General features: G+C 44.6%; 1 protein-coding gene across 1 annotated transcript; it reads right to left on the bottom strand.

Annotated features, from left to right (window-relative positions):
- Positions 1–3,110: 3,110 nt before the first annotated feature.
- On the bottom strand, positions 3,111–3,284 carry Ctxnd2 (cortexin domain containing 2). The gene has a single exon (XM_040752239.1). It carries the CDS (start codon positions 3,276–3,278, stop codon positions 3,111–3,113), a length of 168 nt encoding a protein of 55 aa, XP_040608173.1. The 5' UTR covers positions 3,279–3,284.
- Between the last annotated feature and the right edge of the window lie 17,416 nt (positions 3,285–20,700).

The following is a 20,700-nucleotide window of genomic DNA, read 5'->3' as shown; positions in this document are numbered from 1 at the left end:
TATTTTGGGGGGGGCATTCGAGACAGGGTTTCTCTGTGGCTTTGGAGCCTGTCCTGGAACTAGCTCTTGTAGACCAGGCTGGTCTTGAACTCACAGAGATCAGCCTGCCTCTGCCTCCTGAGTGCTGGGATTAAAGGCATACAGCACCACCATTGGGCTATTGATACAAATTTAAAGGTAATTTTATTATACTGTATATATATTGCTACTGTTGTTTATGTAGCTCATTTAAAATGTAATGTACAATTTAAAAATATAGATTAATAGTCATTTATAATAGTCAAACTTATAATCATGTTAGGTATGTTTTCAAGGTCATACACAGATATATTTATATAAATAGATTGTCTTCAAACACTTCAAAGACCTACAGAATATGGCATTTAATATGTTTTAATAGTCTAAGGATTTTCATGACAGTGAGACACATCTGCTCCTGGCAGCACCAATCTACTTCAGAGAAGAAGATGGGCATCAAAGAAACACCATGTGGAGTTTATTTTCTTTATGGCAGAAACTAGCCATCTGGGCAAAGTAACCATCCTTGCCTCAATTGCTAACAATATACTGTCCAAACTGTTCTAGTAGGGTGAAAGAAAGGTGACTGCTGAACTTTGCCACAAGAAGGTAGGACAGTCCTTCAGAATTCCTGCTTCTCAGGAAAGCCTGTCAGATGTGCTAGGCCTGCAGGCCAGAGCTGGATGCCCCAGCATTACAGAGGAACTTTGGGTGACTGTCTAGGCAGCCTGATGTCCCTGTTGTTATGTAACATTTCTTCCTTCTGGGGTCTTTGATGGAGTTAAATACTAAATAGTTAAACCTACAGTTTTCCTTAGTTATGATAGAAAGCAAATTAGGTATAAAATTTAGACTCCCCAAGATAAGATAGATAGCAACTATTTTCTCTAATTTTGCCAAATACAAATACACTGCATATTGTAACTGCAATTCTTACTTGATAACTGTTTTTGTTGTATATAATTTATAAAGTTAAAACCTTCTTTTTTAATTAGACAAAAAGGGGAAAATTCTGTGGACAGGAAAACTCTGCCTACAGTTGTCTGTTTTTCCTGTGTCTTTAATATTTTACATCTCTTTATCTTCAGTCATCGCAAACTGTTGCCTAGAATATCCCTCCTTTTCCTCTGCCTAGACAGACATTTTCCTTTTGTGTGTGTCTGTGTGCATGTTGTACATGTACGCATGCATGCATATGCATGTGAGGCCTGATGTCAACGTCAGGCGCCTTCTTCAGGCCTCCTTTCTTCTTTTTTATTTAAGTTATTTGTACATATGAGTGCTCTATCTGCATGTCTGCCTGCAGGACAGAAGATGGTGTCAGATCCCATTACAGACAGCCTTGAGTCAGTCTTCTCGTTTTTTTTGTTTGTTTGTTTGTTTGGGTGGTTGATTTTGGGTTTTGGGTTTTTGAAACAGGGTTTCTCTGTGTAGCCCTGTCTGTCCTGGAACTCACTCTGTAGACCAGGCTGGCATCAGACTCACTGAGGTTGGCCTGTGTCTGCCTCTCAGAGTGCTGGAGTTTTAAAGGTGTGTGCCATCACCTGTCAGAGCCAATCTTCCTTATAGAAACTCTTCTTGAGCTTAGGTAGACCTTTTTCTTTCTAGTGAATTCCATGTGAAGTTTCTTGCCAGCAGGCCAATAACGCACTCTTAAGTTTCTATAACTTCAAACTTTATCATTTCCTTTCTGTTAAAAGGTCTCTGGAGAGCCTGGTGTAGTGGCTACTGTCTTTAATCCCACAGCAATTGAAGGAGGCAGAGGCAGGCGGATCTCTGTGAGTTTGAGGCCCGTCTGGTCGGCAGAGTGAATTCCAGTACAGTCAGGGCTACACAGAGAAACCCTGTCTGGAAAACAAAACAAACAAACAAACAAAAAATCTCTGGAAAACTGATGATAGTATTATCTATCAGTTTCCTGTGATTTTCACAACAAATGACAACACTTGGTAAAGAGAAATGTATTCTGTCGCAGTTCTGGAGATCAGACATCTGCAGTCAGATATCTTCTTGGCCCTTTGACTAATGTCATGTGAAGAAGTCCATGGTCATGCTGTGGGTGAGGCCAGGCCACTAAAGGCTCCAGGAGGAAATCCTTCCTTGTCTCTTCCAGCTTTTGGTAGGTTTTGGCTTGTGGTTGTATGACTCAAATCTCCACAGTCATCTTTATCTTGATGGGGTCTTCCCCTGATCTCCTGTCTGCTGAGGCCCAGGCTTGATTTGAAATCACTGCATGACCCAAGCTAAGAATTTGAGACAGCTCTCTTACCTCTGACTCCCAAGGGCTGGTATTATCAGTATGAACCACCTCATCTGCTTTAAGAGTCTTTAATTCTTTAAAGACCTTTCCCAAATCAGTTCATGTCTCTAGTATTCAGGGACCAGGGTATGAAAACCTTTGGGAACTCCACTCTCCACTCATCCCACTCATGTTATTTTATAGATGAGGGAACTTTGGTTGACAGAGATTAGAGTGTTGCTTCAGGCAAACTAGACCACAGAGCGCTGCCCTCTGGAGAGGGAAGCAGACTTAACCTCCTGAAGAGGTCTTGCCAGATGCTAACCATTTCTGCTTTCCTTACATTTGTAAGGGACAAGTCAATTTGTTCATCACCAGGTCAGTTTCTAGTTTCAGATGGGCCTCACCAAGCAAAGCGTTATGTTACATTACATCATCAAGTTAAGATCTGCTGTCCTATCCCAGAGACATTAGGTATGGGACAATTGAAACTCATGGCTTTATCCTAACCAATAAATTTAACTTCAATAATGGATTCCCTAAAAAGGAACAGTGGAAAAGGGCCCGTGTTTTCTCTCTGGCGAGATTGTTTCTTTAGTGCTTGTCACTGAACATAAGATTGGAAGACTGAGAAACCTGGAGGTAAGAGATTATAAGTCTGGATAATACACCATGTCAAATACAAGATTTCAAATCTTGTGATGGAGCATACTTTGTCTCAATGCTTAGAAGGTAGAGACAGGAGAGTCAGGGGTTCGAGGCAAGCCTTGGCTGCATAAAACCCTGCTAAAAATACTGCTCCCCCAAAGGTTGCAAATCTCTTGTGAGAGGAGTCTACCAGGTTTTTGGTCCTTCAGCTCAGAGATGGATCTGTGGTTGTGGAGCTGGCTTCATAGGGATTCTTCACCAACTTCACACACCGAAAAACCATCAGTATCAGAAAGAGTAACACAAAGACAAGGAAGGCAATGGCAAAGCCTTTGTCCACATCGATGCCATCGGATAGGCTGGAGTCTTCCATGAGGACACACACCTCTTACTGTCTTCCAGACACCGATACCTCCTCAGGTATTTTTTCAGATTTGTCATATTTCTAGAAAATAAGAGCATAAACAAATTCTTTTTTTCTTTTTCTTTCTTTTTTTTCGAGACAGGGTTTCTCTGTATTGTTTTGGAGGCTGTCCTGGAACTCCCTCAATAGACCAGGCTGGCCTTGAACTCATAGAGATCTGCCTCTGCCTCCCCAGTGCTGAGATTAAAGGTGTGCGCCACCACCGCCCGGTCAAATTCTTTTTTTTTTAAAGCTTGTATGTGCTTGCATTTCCTCACTAGCAGCATGTGGAAAAACTAAAGGAACCAAGGGTTGAAAAAATGATCAAGATTTATTTAAGAGCCAGGCCTGGTGGCACACACCCTTGATCCCAACACGCAGGAGGCAGAGTCAGAATGATCTCCATGAGTTCAAGGCCAATCTGGTCTACATAGCAAGTTATAGGTCAGCTGGAGCTACACAGTAAGACACTGTCCCAAAAACAAGAATAAAAAATCCTCAACACTCCAATTCTGTATCCCTTCCTGAATTTTCTTCTGATTCCTAGGATACCTATAATTTGTGTAGGTTTTTTTAAAACAGGATCTCACTGTGTAGCCCTGGTTGGCCTTGAACTCATGGAGATCCTCTTGCTTGTGACTTTTTTTTTTGATATAGGGTTTTATGTATGTGTATGCCATGTGTGTTTGCTGTCTGTGGAAGCCAAAGGAGTAAATCATATCCCCTGTGAGGCTCAGAATCATCCATCCAGATACTGGAAACCCAACTTAGTTCCCCTGAAAGAGCAGCAAGTGTTCTTAGCCACTGAACCATCCCCCTGGGCCTGCTTGTGTTATCTTCGCTCAACGGGCATTAGTACAACATTGTCTTTGTTTGATCACTGCTTACTATACCATCATTCTAAATTCTTTGTGAAAAATCATGTACATCCAAACATCAATTTCAATTATAAAAACCTGGCTCATCAGGGCTAAACTTGATTGCCCATCAGAACTAGATGGTGAGGAACAATCACCGGAGATACTGTAGGTCACAGGACATAGAAAAATCTGGACCGGAAATGGAAAAGCCCTCCTTGCTGCCTGTCTTTCTAAGTTTCTAAGTTTCCTAAGCAGACTTCTGGGGATTGGGGGGTTATCAAAAATGGCTCAGTGATCAAGAGCATTATTGCTCTTGCAAAGAAACTGGGCTTGTTTCCCAGCACTGGAGTGGCAGATGACAATCAGCTGTAAATCTAGCTCTGGGGAACCGACACCATCTCCTGGAAAGTCTAAACACATGGTACACATATATTCATGCAAGCAAACTTCTACACACATTTTAAAAAGCTTTAAGTTTTACCCACTTATGAGATCCTATGTATGCACAACCAAAGTGCCAGTTATGGTGTGTTCACTGGTGATAGGCTGTTATGGGGGCAACTGATTGCTTTCTGATTAAACTTGAGGCACATTCCACAGGGCTATGGGTGGTGGTGGTGTAATGATTTGAGCTTGGTACTGTAAACCTGGTCAGAATCCTGTAACTAGGGACATCATAGACTGTATCATGAAAGCTACTACTGTTGTTTTGTTAAACAGACTTGTTGTGCGCATCAAGCTACTTTCTAAGTATTTATGTTTATGCTCCTAGGTTGGTGCTTCTCTTGGCATTGAGAGGAGAAGGCCCATTTTGCAGTGGTTTGCAGTTACTGCGGAGACTCATAATTGATCCAAGTGCTAAGACTGAGTGACTATTTAGTGACCAGCCCTAAAAGGGACACCTATATCACCCCCTCCAAGATTCAGAGAACACTGGGGAAGATAACCTTCAAAGAAAGTAGGAGCCATGGGACAGGAAGGAAGCCTGTCTTTTGCACATGGTATGACTGTTGAATTCATGACTCCAGATCGGCTGTGGTCATGTGTCCAAGACCCAGATGAAACTGCATCTGTCAACACCATCATGGAGACAGGCTCATGAGGCCCACCCCTCCCTGAGAAGCAATCGGCAGTTAGTGGTTGCTAGGTGAGGGGAGACATTTCTTGCTAGTAAGTTGTCAATGTTCTGGTAAATAATTTCCACCAGTACATAAGCAGCTCTAATTAAACTCAAGGGGTGTCATACAGACTTGCATAAGTATGCACGTGAGTGTAGAAGGGAGATTAGACGAATAGGTTCAGGCGGTGGGGAAAAGGCACAAGTGAAGGTGATGGAGTGGAAATTACCAAAATACAGTATACGAATCTATGGAATTATCAAAAAAATCAGTTGACCAAACTTTAAAAAGAAAAACACGTGCTCTATCAAAACAGTTTCTTGAGATGGTGATGTAGCTCATTGGGTAGAAGCTAGCACATGCCTGCAGGCTCAGCACTTCAGAGGTGGACACAGGAGGATCAGGAGTTCAAAGTCATCCACCTACATAGCTATGATTTAGACGGATGTCTAATGCATTATGATAAGTGGAAGAATAGCAAAACCAAAGCCAAACCCAGAAGATTGCATGATTCCAATCCAATCCTTCTTTTTTTGATTTTTCGAGACAGGGTTTCTCTGTGGCTTTGGAGGCTGTCCTGGAACTAGGTCACAGAGATCCACCTGCCTCTGCCTCCTGAGTGCTGGTATTAAAGGTGTGTGCTACCACCTCCTGGCCCTCTTTATATATTTTTTAAGATTTATTTTGTATACACTGTTCTGCCTGCAGGTATGTATACACTCCAGAAGAGGGCACCAGATCTTATTATATAGATGATTGTAAAACATTATATGGACATTGGGAATTGAACTCAGGACCTCTGGAAGAGCGGCCAGTGCTCTTAACCACTGAGCCATCTCTCCATTCTGTATTTCTTTGTATGTTAAAAACAACAGCAACAACAACAAAAGCCGGCCAGGCGTTGGTGGCTCATGCCTTTAATCCCAGCACTCGGGAGGCAGAGGCAGGTAGATCTCTGTGAGTTCGAGGACAGCCTAGTCTACAAAGTGAGTTCCAGGACAGCCTCCAAAGCTACAGAGAAACCCTGTCTCAAAAAACAAAAGAAGCTGGGCGGTGGTGGAGCACGCCTTTAATCCCAGCACTCGGGAGGCAGAGGTAGGCGGATCTCTGTGAGTTCGAGGCCGGGCTGGACCGATAGCCTCCGAAACAATACAGAGAAACCCTGTCTCATAAGAACAAAACAACAAAAGCCAATAAAAAGCTGAGAATAGAGAAATCTACAGAAAGGGAATAGAATAATTATTGCTAAGGCTGGAGTTGAAGAGACAGGGTTTCTTTTTGAGTTGATGAAGATGTAAAATGTGATGCTAATGATGATCGAATTATATACAGTTTGGATGGTCAGAGTGTGTGTCAATTTTGTATCTATGAAATTATGTAAAAAAAAGCCCAGCTGTTTTAAATTCTTGGTTTTATAGATGATTCAGATTTTCACAGCTCCTCTCCCTCTTGAGGCCCCAGCTCCTCCAGGAAGAAGGAACCCAGAGAAAGAAACCCAGAGAAATTTAACTGTTTCTCACTTAATGAACTCAGTGTGGCTACAGTGAGTCAACCAGCTGGTTGTATTCTGTTTGAGTCGGTTGAGTGAGGGGTATTTGTAGGACTTTTGAGTAATGTTAATCTCCATTCTGTATTGTTCTTAAGGACCCTTTTAAAAATAGCACTGGCCAAACCAGGCAGTGGTGGCGCACGCCTTTAGTGCCAGCACTTGGGAAAGAGAAGCAGGAGGATATCTGTGAGTTTGAGGTCAGCCTGGTCTACAGAGCGAGTTCCAGGAAAGGCTCCAAAACTGCACAGAGAAACCTTGTCTTCAAAAGAAAAAAAAAAAAAACACTGCGTGAGCAGAGTGCAATGTCTCATGCCTCTAATCTCAGCATGATAGAGGCCGGGTGATTCAGAAGTTCTGCTCCTTAGGCCTCATAGCAAGACCTTGTCTCCAACAGTAACACACCTATCCCTCCCCAGAATGGCTCATTGCTGGGTGCAGTGGCCTCCGGGCACCCCTCAGTGTGCTTGGTCCTTCTGAGGTACTTGATACCCTTTAAGTAGAGTTGCTCAACTGAGAGGTTGCAGAATCAGTCATATTTTTTCCCCTAGGCGTATCTCTGCTGGCACTGACTATACCAGTAGCTTCCACCTTCAGAGTCCTCCAGCCAAATGTGTTTGTTGACACAAGATAAACATATACTTCATACTTATTGAACCTTGATTAAAAAGGGCTGACAGGCCCTGGGGGCATGGATCAGTGGGTTAACAAGCTCATCGTGCAAGTATGAGGATCTGAGTCCAGATGCCCAGCGCCCACGTGAAAGTCAGCAGCTGGCACTGTAATCGCAGCGCTGGGGAAAGGAGAAAGGCCGATCTTGGGGTCTCCTGGTCAGCCCGTCTAACTGAATTGGTTACCTCTAGGTTCAGTGAGAGACACTATCTCAAAAGCTAAGGTAGGCGGCTAGAGAGACGTTCAGTGGTTGCGAGCACTTGTTCTTGCAGAGGACCCTGGTTCCAGTCCCAGAACCTACTCTAACTCCAGTTCTAGGGAATCGGAAGACCTCTTTTGACCATGGGCACCAGGTACTTAGATGCTGCATAGACACAAAACACTTATACACATAAAATAAATCACATCTTTAAAAAATTCACCTTTAATTGCAGCACTCAGAAGGCAGAGGCACGTGAATCTCTTACAGGTCAGTCTGGTCTACAGAGTGAGTTCCAGGACAGCCAGGGCTACACAGAGAAAGCCTTTCTTGAAAGAAAAAAAAAATTAAACAAGCAGAAAAATAGCCCCGGCTGACTCAGAGCGTCCTATGTAGACCAAACAGGCCTTAAACTCTCCGCATTGCTGCTGCCTCAGCCTCCAGATACTGGGGTTACAGCCACAGGGCATTCGTTTGTTTGTCTTTGTTTTTATCAATTACAGACACTCTCACACTTTGCCTTTTTCACTTAATAATATTATCTTGGGGGTTGGAGAAATGGCTCAGTGGTTAAGAGCACTTGACTGCTCTTACAGTGGTCCTGAGTTCAATTCCCAGCATCCACAGGGTGGCTCGCAACCATCTGTAATGAGATCAGATTCCTTCTTCTGGTGTGCATGAAGACAGAGCCCTCAAATACACGAATAAATGTTGTATCTTAGAAGGTCTGCAGATGTGGTTTAGTGGTAGATACAATGCTTACCAAGCAAGGTCAAGATCTGGGGTTCAGTTTCTAGCATTGAAAACAAAAATCAAGCCAGGCATACTTCCTACAGCTAGCTACTGTTGTACCTACTGCCCCACAGCCTTGACAATGAAATGTCAGTACGATGGAGGCATTTTCTCAATTGAGGTTCCATCCTTCCAGATGACTCTAGGTCATGACAAGTCAACAATAAACTAACCAGAACCGTTTTATTGATATGTTTTACACACAGTAAAGTACAAACACACACCTTTGTTTTAAATTGTATTTTATGAGTATATGTGTGTCTAAGCTGATGTCTGTGCACCACGTGTACATAAGAGCCTTCAGAGATCCGAAGAGGCTTCAAGAGCTCTTGGATTCGGATGATTACAGATGGCTGAGAACCACCATGGGGGTGCTGGGAACTGAACCCGGGTCCTCTGCAAGAGCAACAGATGCTCTTAGCTGTTGAGCTACCTCACCAGTCCACACACACCTTTCTTGAGACAGGGTCTTGTTATGTAGCTCAATCAGTTCTGGAACCATGCACTTGGTAGGCAGAGGCAGGTGGATCTCTGTGAGTTTGAGGTCAGCCTGGTCTACAGAGAGAGTTCCAGGACAGCTAAGACTACACAGAGAAACTCTCGAGAAACAAAAACAGACAAACAAACAAAAGAATTAACATTGTGAAAATGACCATTCTACCAAAAGCTATTTACAGACCTAACGCAATCCCAATCATATTCCTCATCTCCTTCTTCACAGAAAAAGAAAAACTACCCTAAAATATATGTGAAACCACAAAAGACCCTCCATAGCTAAAACATCCCTGAGCAAAAACCAACGCTGGATTGCAATCTAAATCTCAAGACAAATTACAGATCCACAATAATACAAACAATATGGTAGTGGCAAAAAAGCAGATATGAAGACCTGGAACAAAACTGAAGACCCAAACATGAGTATACATAATTTCAGCCACTTAATATTGATAAAGATGTCAAAAATATAAACTGGAGAAAAGTATCTTCAACGAACGGTGCTAGGAAAACTTCCTGTCCACATGCAGAAGAATGTATTTAGACCCATATTTATCATGAACTCCAAATGAATCAAAGACCCAACTATGAAACGTGAAATACTGAAACTGCTAGAAGAAAGTACAGGTAGTACAAGAAAGCATGGTATAGGTGTAGGGAGGAGCCGGCCGTTGGTGGCGCACGCCTTTAATCCCAGCACTCGGGAGGCAGAGGCAGGCGGATCTCTGTGAGTTCGAGGCCGGGCTGGACAGATAGGTGTAGGGAGGACTTCTTGAATAGGACCCAAGGATTAAGGCCAACCACTGGCAAATGGAACGCCATAAGACTGAAGGCTTTGGCACAGCTATAGAAGCAGTCATATATATGGGTGAAATGGAGGTCGGCAGAATGCAACCCTGCCAACTAAGCCTGCAACAGAGGATTGGTACCCAGAATAGAGCAAAAACAGTGTAAAAAACCACACATTTGAAAAATGAGCCAGGGAGGCTAGGTGGTGGTGGTGCATGCCTTTAATCCTGGCACTCAGGAGGCAGAGGCAGGCGGATCTCTGTGGGTTTGAGACCAGCCTGGACTACAGAGCAAGTTCCAGGACAGCCAGGACTATTACACAGAGAAACTCTATCTTGAAAAACAACAACCAATCCTAGGCATCAGCCTGGTAATCCAGCATGGGACTGATCAAGACCCCCTGAATCTGGGTGTCAGTGAGGAGGCCTATGTAATCTATTGAGCCTTGGGCAGCAGATCAGTACCCATCCCAAGTATACACACGGACTTTGGACTCCCATCCAACAATGTGAGATGCACTCTCACCCTGAACACTTGGGGAAGGGTCTAGGCCCTGCCCTATATGAAATGACAGACTATGGACACCCCCATGGAGGGCCTCACCCTCCCTGGGGGAATGAGGGGATAACGGGGGGGGGGGGGGAGGGGTTGGGGGAGGACACGGGGAAAAAAAGGAAGGAAGGAAGGAAGGAAGAAAAGTGAGTCTGAGACCTGAACAGAGTTCTTAGATGAAGAAAAACAAAGCAGCTAAGAAATATCCCCAAAGGGTGATGTTGCAAGGGCTCAGTCATTAAGAACATTCTTTGGCTCCTCTTGCAGAAGACCTGGGTTGATTCCTTTGTCTCAAAACAAACAAAAATCTCGTAAGAATCGCCTGTGAGGGAGCTGCAGTTCCACACCCTATGTTTTTCAGAGGAATTCATGAAAAGCAAACTGTGAGAAGACCCGCTGTCATCATCCAAACCTGGAGAGAAACAAGTGCCAATGGACCTTCTGGGGGAGGGGTTAACCGACTTCTAGGTCACACACAGGCAAAGCTAAAGTCCTGTTTGAGAAAACTAATCAGCTCTGGAGTAGTGGTACCCTGTATGAGAATCACAAGTTTAAGACCATCCCCATTGACTTAGTGAGTTTGAGACCAGCTGGGGCTGCATGAGATCCTGTCTCAAAAAACCAAAACCAAATGACAGCAACAAAAATCAGGGCGGGGAGATGGCTCAGCAGATAAAGGTACTTGATGTATAGAACTGGTGACCTTGCCGGGCGTTGGTGGCGCACGCCTTTAATCCCAGCACTTGGGAGGCAGAGGCAGGCGGATCTCTGTGAGTTCGAGGCCAGCCTGGTCTACAAGACCTAGTTCCAGGACAGCCTCCAAAGCCACAGAGAAACCCTGTCTCGAAAGAAAAAAAAAAAAAAAACTGGTGACCTGAGTTCAAGACTCCACATAAAGGAGGAAGGAAAAATGGACTCCACAGGGTTGTCCTCTGATCTGTATGAGCAGTGTGGCACCTACACCTACACACACACACACACACACACACACACACACACACACACACACACACACACACGTGAGCACACACACACTGCATGACACAAACACTAATATTTTTTTAACATTAAAAAATAATAAGTCAGGGCCAGGCATTGGTGGCACATGCCTTTACTTCCAGAACTCTGGAGGCAGAGGCAGGTGGATCTCTGTGAATTCCAGACCAGCCTGGTCTACAGAGTGAGTTCCAGGGCAGGTTCCAAAGCGACACAGAGAAATTCTGTCTCGAAAAATCAAAAAAAGTGGTGGCCCACATCTTTGAGCCCAGCATTCAAGAGGCAGAAGAGGCAAGTGGATCTCTGAGTTTGAGGTCAGCCTGGCCTACAAAACGAGTTCCAGAACAGCAGGACTGTTACACAGAGAAAGTCTGTCTTTAAAAAAATAAAGGAAGAAAGAAAGAAAAGAAAACCCAAACATTAAAACCAAAAAGAAAAAAAGAAACAACCTAATTGGGACTGTGAGGTGCTAAGGTAAGCTTTGAACAACATCAAGAGGGCTTCGTTATGTCTTAGAACAGTATCAACCACATGATGTCTTAGAGCACCAATGGTGAAAGAGCCTCTGACTGTAAGAGAAAGCTGGCCTGGAGCTCCCCCTGGTGGTCGGAAAATGGGACGGCTGGGTAGATATGGCTCCATCTCAGGGTACACTTGCCATCCACACATCCCAGCATCCTTCCTTAGGCCGTCCTTCTAACCAAGAAGCTTGCTTAGAAGCAAGGACATATGCTTCCTGTGTGAACTAAATTGCAATATTCCTTACACCTAATATCTATTTTTCATTAGTCTTGAATTTAATTACCATACAAAGTAATTTGCTTTTTGTTTGTTTTTGTTTTGTTTTGTTTTTTCGAGACAGGGATTCTCTGTGTAGCTTTGGAGGCTTTACTGGATCTCACTCTGTAGACCAGGCTGGCCTTAAACTCACAGAGATCTGTCTGCCTCAGCCTCCTGAGTGCTGGGATTAAAGGTGTGCGCCACCACTACCACCACCACCGCCATCAGGCTGTTTTGAGATAGTATCTCACTAAGAAGCTTTGGCTGTCCTGGAACTCACTATGCAGACAAATCTCACCTTAAACTCACAGAGACCCTCCTACTGCCTTTGTTTCCCAAGCACTAGTACTAAGGTGCATTCCACCAAGCAGGGATTCTCTCCCTGGCCCCCTTTATTCTTTGGTACTTGGCTGACTTCCCAGAGTTACATGTGTTTTTCAGAATTCCCTTCCTGTTGCTAAGCTTTTTTCCACTAACAGTTTCTTTGAATTGTTTTCTTCCCTCTCTATTCACTTTTAGGCCTTGGCATACATATTGATGTCCCAGAGAGACATTCTTGTAATAGTCACTATAGTTTATTATGCTTAGTGTCTATACAATCTGATTATATAGTAATCCCATATCATAAGAGAGATCATATTTGTTTGTGAAAAGATTTATTTTATGTGTATTGGTGTTTTGTATGCATGTATGTATACGTACCACATGTGTTTCTGGTGCCCTTGAAAGTCAGAAGAGGGCATCAGATTCCCTGGAACTGGAGTTACAGATGCTTATGACTTACCATGTGGGTTCTGGGAATCAAGTCCAGGTTGTCTGTGGGAGCAGCCAGTGCTGTCAACTGCTGAGCCATCTCTTTAGCCCACATATCTGTTTCTTATCCTAACAGGATGTGCAGTAAATGCATGTAGAACTATATCTTGCTGAAGTGTGCATGTAAAAACAGTTGTTGGTAGCTAGGGATGAAGTTCAGTTAGAAGAGTATTTGCCTACGTTTAAATACTACACTGCATGAAATGGGCATGGTGGTATAGACCTCTAATACCAGCACTTGGGGGATAGAGGCAGGAGGATCAGAAATTCATCGTCATCTTGGGCTACATAGGGAGTTCAAGGCCGGCTTGGACTCTGTGGAAGCCCGACTCAAACTAACAAAAAGCTCAGAATATGGTTAACTTTAGAGTTCAGAGAGTTGGGGAGTCCTTTGCCTTTATTTGCCAGTGGCCTCCATGGCTCTTCTCGATTCCACTTTCCTTCAGTGTCCCTTTGAACTCCCAGGTTGGCTTCTCTTATGGTATCAAGAATGGGTCTACACAGGTCTGCAGTCTGCACTCAGGAGGCCAACACAGGAAGATGAAGGCAAGTTCGAAGCCAGTCTGAGTTACATAGTGAATTTCAGGCCAGCCTGGACTACAGAGATCCTGTCTCTATCTACTCCCCATAAAACAATGAGTTTGTGGGTTCAGAAAAGCTTTGTCTCACAAATTCCCCCTCCATGTCATCTTTTTCTCCTCTGCTCCCCAGGACAAAGGAATGTTTCTGTATGAGCCAGGATTCCTGATTTTGAGCAATGGAAATTGAGTCTCCTATAATTGACAGAAAAGGCATTCATTGGGAAGAAGTAAAATAGGTTTCAGAGGGATAGATTTATAAACAGGTGGAAGCCAAGCCAAGCCAGATGTGAGGAAACATAGCCAGTGTGAGCACATAAAGGGTCTGGTTAGGACAATGTCAGCAGTAGGCATTGCCGCCAGCAGACAGCACTGGTACTGGGGACGTTTGTTATCATTGGACATTGCTGCTGCTGCCAAGCCTGAGTTATGAATTGTTGTCATCTTTGTGTCATTTGGTATTTCATTCTGGCTAGGGCATCACACTTGTCAAGGCCAAGTCGTAAAAGAGCATCTTTTCTGCCAGGGTGTACAAGAGGCAACATCTGGCCTCGGTAGCCTTCTAGCGTAGAAACAAGGTTTTGTCTCAATGAGTCACATGAAGGAAAATCTCAATAGGGAGGAATTTTGGATGTCACACCAAAATAAAACAAACAAAAGAAAGACCCAAAACAAACAAAAGAGGCAGGAGCTGTAGAGATGGCTCAATGGCTAAGAGCACCAGCTCCTCCTGAAGTCCTGGGTTTGATTCCAGCACCCATGCCTGGTGGCAAACAACTGCCTGTTACTTCAGGTAGACACACACACACACACACACACACACACACACACACACACACACACACAGAGTTTCTTTGTGTAGCCTTGAATGCAGAGGTTTACCTACCTCTGCCTCCCAAGTGCTGTTTTTAAAGACATAGACAACCACCACACAACTGAATTCTTTATTTTAGAAATAGCTGATATTTCTAACTATGACTAACTTAGTTTGGGGTAACAGAGACCAGCCTGATTTACATAGTGAGCTTCAGGACAGGCAGGAATACAAAAAGAGACCTTGTTTTTAATCCCAGCACTCGGGAGGCAGAGGCAGGAGGATCTCTGTGAGTTCGAGGGCAGCCTGGTCTACAAAGTGAGTTCCAGGACAGCCTCCAAAACAATACAGAGAAACCCTGTCTCGAAAAACCAAAAAAAAAAAAAAAGAGACCTTGTCTCAAAATAACAAAAGCAAGCTGGGCATGATGGCACACACCTTTAATCCTTGGAAGTTACAGGTCTCTGAGTTCTAGGCCAGCCTGGTCTACATAGTGAGCTCCGTTCATTCAGAACTGCACAGTCAGGAGGCACACCGTTATGTGGGACTGGACTTTAGGAGTTACAGACGGGAAGCTCTTTGCCGTTGAAAACCAAGCAGGGAGGCTGACTAAAATCACAGCGGTGGGTGAGGAAGCGACTAGAAGTAGTGGGATGCTTGTGTTGTGAAGGAAGACATCATAGAAGGGTCAAAAGTAGAGATTGTGAACCAGGCAGGGTCAGGGAGCTGAGGTGAGGGAAAGGAAAAGAAAGATGGAAACCCTGAATTATCCAGAAGCGAGTACTGGGATTAAGGAGGTTCACCACTGCTCAACTAAATACTTTGTGAAGAGGAAAAAAGACAGCAAATTGTCGGAAGCAGGTCGTGGGTGTGGTGGTGGCCCTGTCGTGGAGCTGCAGTCGACAATGGAGCTTATGGGATGCAGGTCCTCTGATTGCACAGCTGGAATGAGGTGCACCCCAGAGAGGCAAAGTCCTGGGCTGTCTCCAGAGTTCCCTGCCCTGCTGTGTCTGCTGCTACTGTGGCTTTACTGCATTTGGAATGATGTGGTTACTATGTGAAGGGATCCCCCGGCATCTAGTGTAGTGTGATTGTATATTGGGAAATCCACCCCCTCACTGGGCAGTTTACTTGCAGAACATGATGAAGGTGATTTTTATAGAACAATGCTGATTGGTTAGGCCTATGACTTAATTGAACTTTCTGAGTCAGCCTAAAGGAAACAGGTAGCTAACACAGTGATGATGATTAGGGAAATGGTTTAGGCTGCTCGGCTAGTTGCTCCAATGAGAGACTCGAAAGACAAGACTAAGAAGTCAGCCGGGCGTTGGTGGCGCACGCCTTTAATCCCAGCACTCGGGAGGCAGAGGCAGGCGGATCTCTGTGAGTTCGAGGCTAGCCTGGTCTACAAAAAAGTGAGTTCCAGGACAGCCTCCAAAGCCACAGAGAAACCCTGTCTCGAAAAACCAAAAAAAAAAAAAAAAAAAAAAAAAAAAAAGACTAAGAAGTCACCCCCAAGCCGGGCGTTGGTGGCACAAGCCTTTAATCCCAGCACTCGGGAGGCAGAGGCAGGCAGATCTCTGTGAGTTCGAGACCAGCCTGGACTACCAAATGAGTTCCGGGACAGCCTCCAAAGCCACAGAGAAACCCTGTCTCGAAAAACCAAAAAAAAAAAAAAAAAAAAAAAAAAGGAAGTCACCCCCATTTGCTACATGTGAGACTTGGCCAAGGAAGGTTTATGTACTACAGACCCATGTATTCTATCTGTGGAGAAACAGGCTGATGACCAAATAAAACAATTATGTCCCTACACCCAAAGTTAGGTCTGAGTTCTTTGGTCATGAAACTTACAGAATTGATCACAGGTTTCGGTATGCACCTTGAAAAAAAAATTGGGAAAGGAAATTGAATGGCCCTTTTTCGTGTTTAGCTGGAACACTTGAGTAAAGCTTTGTCGGAATCTATTGTGCTGAAACTGCGAACAGCCGCCTGCCAATGCAAAAGGACTGGAATATACTTGCTTTGCTTAGAACCATTGTTTCGGGGACAGATGTTATGATGGGAAAATTAACACAAAGAAAAAAGCTTAACTACTCGTGGGCGTCTAAGAAAATTGTAACTTGTGGTCATAATGTGATTTCCTCTTGTGTAAATATATAGTTTTTCGAGGCAGGGTTTCTCTGTGTTATCCTGGTGTTCTAGAACTCGATGGCCTTAAACTCACAGAGATCCACCTGCCTCTGACTCCAGAGTGCTGGGATTAAAGGCGTGCGCCACCGTTGCCTGGATTGTGTAAAGATTTTGTTTTTGGAAAATATGTAACTTGTGCTTGTGAGGTAATCTCCTTTTTGCATAGATTTTTGTCTTAGGTGGTATAAAAGGGAAAAAAGTATAAGATGTGCTGAATCCACATCTCCTCCCAGCTTCTCTGAACAGCTAATGCTGGATTTCAACATGGGGGCCATGCTTAGATTTAAGATTTACTATTTACTTACTTATTTTATGTGCATCAGTGTTTTGCCTGTATTTATGTTTGTAGGAGGGTGTGGAGTCCCCTGGAACTGGAGTTGCAGGGAGTTGTGAGCTGTTTTGTGGGTGCTGGGAATTGAACCCAGGTTCTCTAGAAGAGCAGTCAGTGCTTTTAACTGCTTTAGCCCCAGGTGGCCATGTTTTTAATCAAGCATTCCAAAGGCAGAGGTAGGAGGACATCGGTTAGTTTTACAATCGAGGTTCTAGGCCAGTGTGGGCTACAGCGTGACAGCTTATTTCAAGATAAAAACAATTTTTTTTTTTGTTTTTGGGTTTTCAAGACAGGGTTTCTTTGTGTAGCCTTGGCTATCCTGGGATGCACTATGCAGACCAGGCTGGACTTGAACTCAGAGAGCCACTTAACCCTGCCTGCCGAGCACCGTGATTAAAGGAGAGGCCTACCATAGCCCGGCTACACAAGAAGATCTTTTTTTTTTTTTTTTTTTTTGGGTTTTTTGAGACAGGGTTTCTCTATGGCTTTGAAGGCTGTCCTGGAACTAGCTCATGTAGACCAGGCTGGTCTCGAACTCACAGAGATCTGCCTGCCTCTGCCTCCCGAGTGCTGGGGTTAAAGGTGTGTGCCACCACCATCCGGTTCACAAGAAGATCTTTATGCCAGGGTGCACAGTAAAGAAACTGTGACATGACTGCTCTTTGACATAACTAAGGTTTTTACTGAAGAAGGAGAGAGGACTGCCAGAGGCATCTGGAAGAGTCCGGAGAGAGAGAGAAAGACAGAAAGAAGTGAACTGAACACAGCCAGCAGATTGGACATTCCAGGGCTGGCTAGGGGAGTGGAAGTGTTATGATGTGGTGTGAGGAGGACCAAGCCACACATGCCATGCAGACAGTGCTCACCTGGAGAGTTTTACTGGGAAGAAGGGGGGAGAGAGAAAAGGAGAACAGAGAGGCCTCATGGGAAGAAGAGAGAGAGAGAGAGAGAGAGAGAGAGAGAGAGAGAGAGAGAGAGAGAGAGGAGAAAGAGAGGAGGAAGGAAGAGGAGGAGGAAGAGGAGGAGGAGGAGAGAAAATAGCAAGAGGTAATGAGAGACGAGAATGAGATTGCAAGAGTAGTTGTGCTATAAGAAGGATGGGTAGCTGGGGGAAGGATGCCTGGGAGCTGGAGAGAGTTTAGATCAGAGGAGGAGAAGGGCGGAAGGGCGGGACACTATGGATTTTGCAATGTATAACGGAGCTTGTGATGCTGAGTGAGCCTGGAGGGCAGCACGGGCTTTGATAAGCTGATAGGTGCCACAGGGAGCCCGAAGTCCCTTCTGCCACGGGTAAGGGAAATGACTCCTCATGGCAGATGGGAACCAGTTTCACAGGTTGCTGAGGAATGCTGGCTTTTATCTAACCTCCAGAAATACTTCTATAGTCCAGATTGAGCTCATTTCTGAATATTTGGACTGCCTGGCCTAGCAAAAACAACTTTATTCCCTCCCCCCTTTTTTTTCTTTTTAAAGGCAGGGTTTTGCTATGTATCTTATGCTGGCTTTGAACTCACTGTACAGTCCAGGCTGGCTCACTCCACATTTCCAGCAATCCTGCTCCAGCCTTCTGAATGCTTGGATTACAAGTGTGAGTTACAACACCAGGCAAAAGTAATTTTTCTGGAAGGGCATGTTAGCTCACACCTGTACTCTAGCACTCAGAAAGCAGAGATAGGAGGGTCCCCCAGAGTTTGTGGCTGTCCTGGTCTATATATCGAGTACTGGGCCAGTGAGGCTTACAGAGTGAAATCCTATTTTAAGGAGGAAAAAGTGTAGCCAGTCGTGGTGGTGCATGCCTTTAGTCCCAGCACTCGGGAGGCAGAGGCAGGCAGATCTCTGTGAGTTTGAGACCAGCCTGGTCTACAAGAGCTAGTTCCAGGACAGCCTCCAAAGCCACAGAGAAACCCTGTCTCAAAAACAAAAACAAAAACAAAACAAAAATGGCACAATCAAAATTTGTTTTCCAAAGAAAGGGCCTGTTATAGATTTTTTTTTCCTTTTAGTAGATTACTGTTTCATTTGATCCAAGTAGCACAACTCAGGACTAGCTAGGGGGAAGGAAGAGTGAGGTGTGAATCTATTAATTAGTGTTAAATTTGGTCCTTTAAAATAAATAGAACAGCAGCATATACAATCTTATACAAAGCTAGCCCCACTTTGACTTCCAGAAAGATCAATCATTTCTTTTTCATGTGTTTTCTTCCCAAATCCCTCCATCCTTCCCATCTGCTGTACCCTACCACTCCTGAGCGGGGAACCCAAACTAGAAAGATCCTGTTCTTCTCCCAGGTGTAACATAAATCTGAAGAGGCAATGTGGAGAAACAGTTGCTAAGACTGACTATGGCTTTGTATTTTGAGACTGAGTTGTAATATGTAGCCCTGGCTGATCTAGCACCTCTGTGAAGTCCAGGCTGACCCAAAACCTGAAGCAATCCTGCTGCTTCGGCCCCTTGAGTGTGGGAATGTAAGAATGCAACGAATTGCCCAGATAATGAAAGTTTCTTATAACATTTTCTAAAATAAAGAAGCCATACCCAAAATGATCACTCCCTCCTCGAGAACTTTCAGTTGCTAAAACGTAACTTCTTAACTTCCTTTAGTGGTTTCTCCCATATATATATTGTTTGTTTGTTTGTTTGGTTTTCCGAGACAAAGTTTCTCTGTGGCTTTGGAGGCTATCCTGGAACTCACTCTGTAGACCAGGCTGTCCTCGAACTCACAGAGATCTGCCTGCCTCTGCCTCCCGAGTGCTGGGATTAAAGGCATGCGCCACCAACGCCCGGCTTCTCCCATATTTTCAAGCTTATGAGAGGTGATACCAAACTCAGAACTACTGGAATTGTCCCCAGTAAAAATACCACTAAGAAGGCAACATAGGCAGTCTCTCACCTTTGAGACATCCATCCGAGGCCAGGCTTGTCTGTTGCTGGGACAGTCTCCTACTCAAGCACAGCTTTTGGCAACCTTCGCTCTTTTTATCAGCCCCTCTAAGGAAAGCAGAGGGCTTTGTTTGCCCTGTCCCTTCTGACTTGCACCCTCAATGCAGAAGGTTCATGAATACTTCAACTAGAACAGAATCAAGTTTCAGACACTCCTGGGCAAGTAGGAAAATGATCCACTACATTGAATTGGAGCCCTGATCAGCAAAGAGTTATTTCTGAAACTCCACCAGGACTGCACAGCAGTGGGGGCTTGAATAAGAATGGCCCCCATAGGCTCACATATTTGCATGATTGGTCCTCGGTTGATGGGCTGTCAGAGGAGAAACAGGAGGTGTATCATTGTGGAGCCCTGTCTCTGGGAGTGGGCTTTGAGGTTTCAAAGGCCCAGGCTAGGCTCAGTGTCCAGTTGTGTCCCTCCCCTGTCCCCCCCCCAACCCTTTTATCTCTGCCTGTGAATCAGGATTTCTCAGCAGTTCCTCTAGCACCAAGACTGTCATGCTTGCCACCACCACGACAATACTGGACTAAACCTCTGAACTGCAAGCCAGCCCCGATTAAATGCTCTCCTTTATAAGAGTTGTGGTGGCCACAGCGTCTCTTCACAGTGGTAGGACCTTGACTGAGACAAGGCCAAGGTTAACAGTGCAGGTAATGCCTCCTGGGAGGACCCATGCTTGATAGAGGATGAGCAGCGACAGCCCTGTGGTCTACACAGTGGGTCTATGAATTAGCCTCCCTGGGAATTTGTTAATTCCTAGCTTTAATGAAGAGGAATTACCTAAGGGGTGTTGGCGGCTGGGATTTTCCTTTCTTTTAACATTTATTTATTTATTTGAGTCAGGGTTTCACCACGTGGCTCTGGCTGGCCTGGAATTCCATATGTAGACCGGGACGGCCTGGAACTCACAGAGATCCACCTACCT

The sequence above is a fragment of the Mesocricetus auratus genome, unplaced genomic scaffold, assembly GCF_017639785.1.
Source record: "Mesocricetus auratus isolate SY011 unplaced genomic scaffold, BCM_Maur_2.0 Super-Scaffold_100009, whole genome shotgun sequence".
Taxonomy (NCBI): Eukaryota; Metazoa; Chordata; class Mammalia; order Rodentia; family Cricetidae; genus Mesocricetus; species Mesocricetus auratus.
Note: the sequence above shows the minus strand (reverse complement) of the source record. Positions and strands in the feature narration are given on the sequence as shown.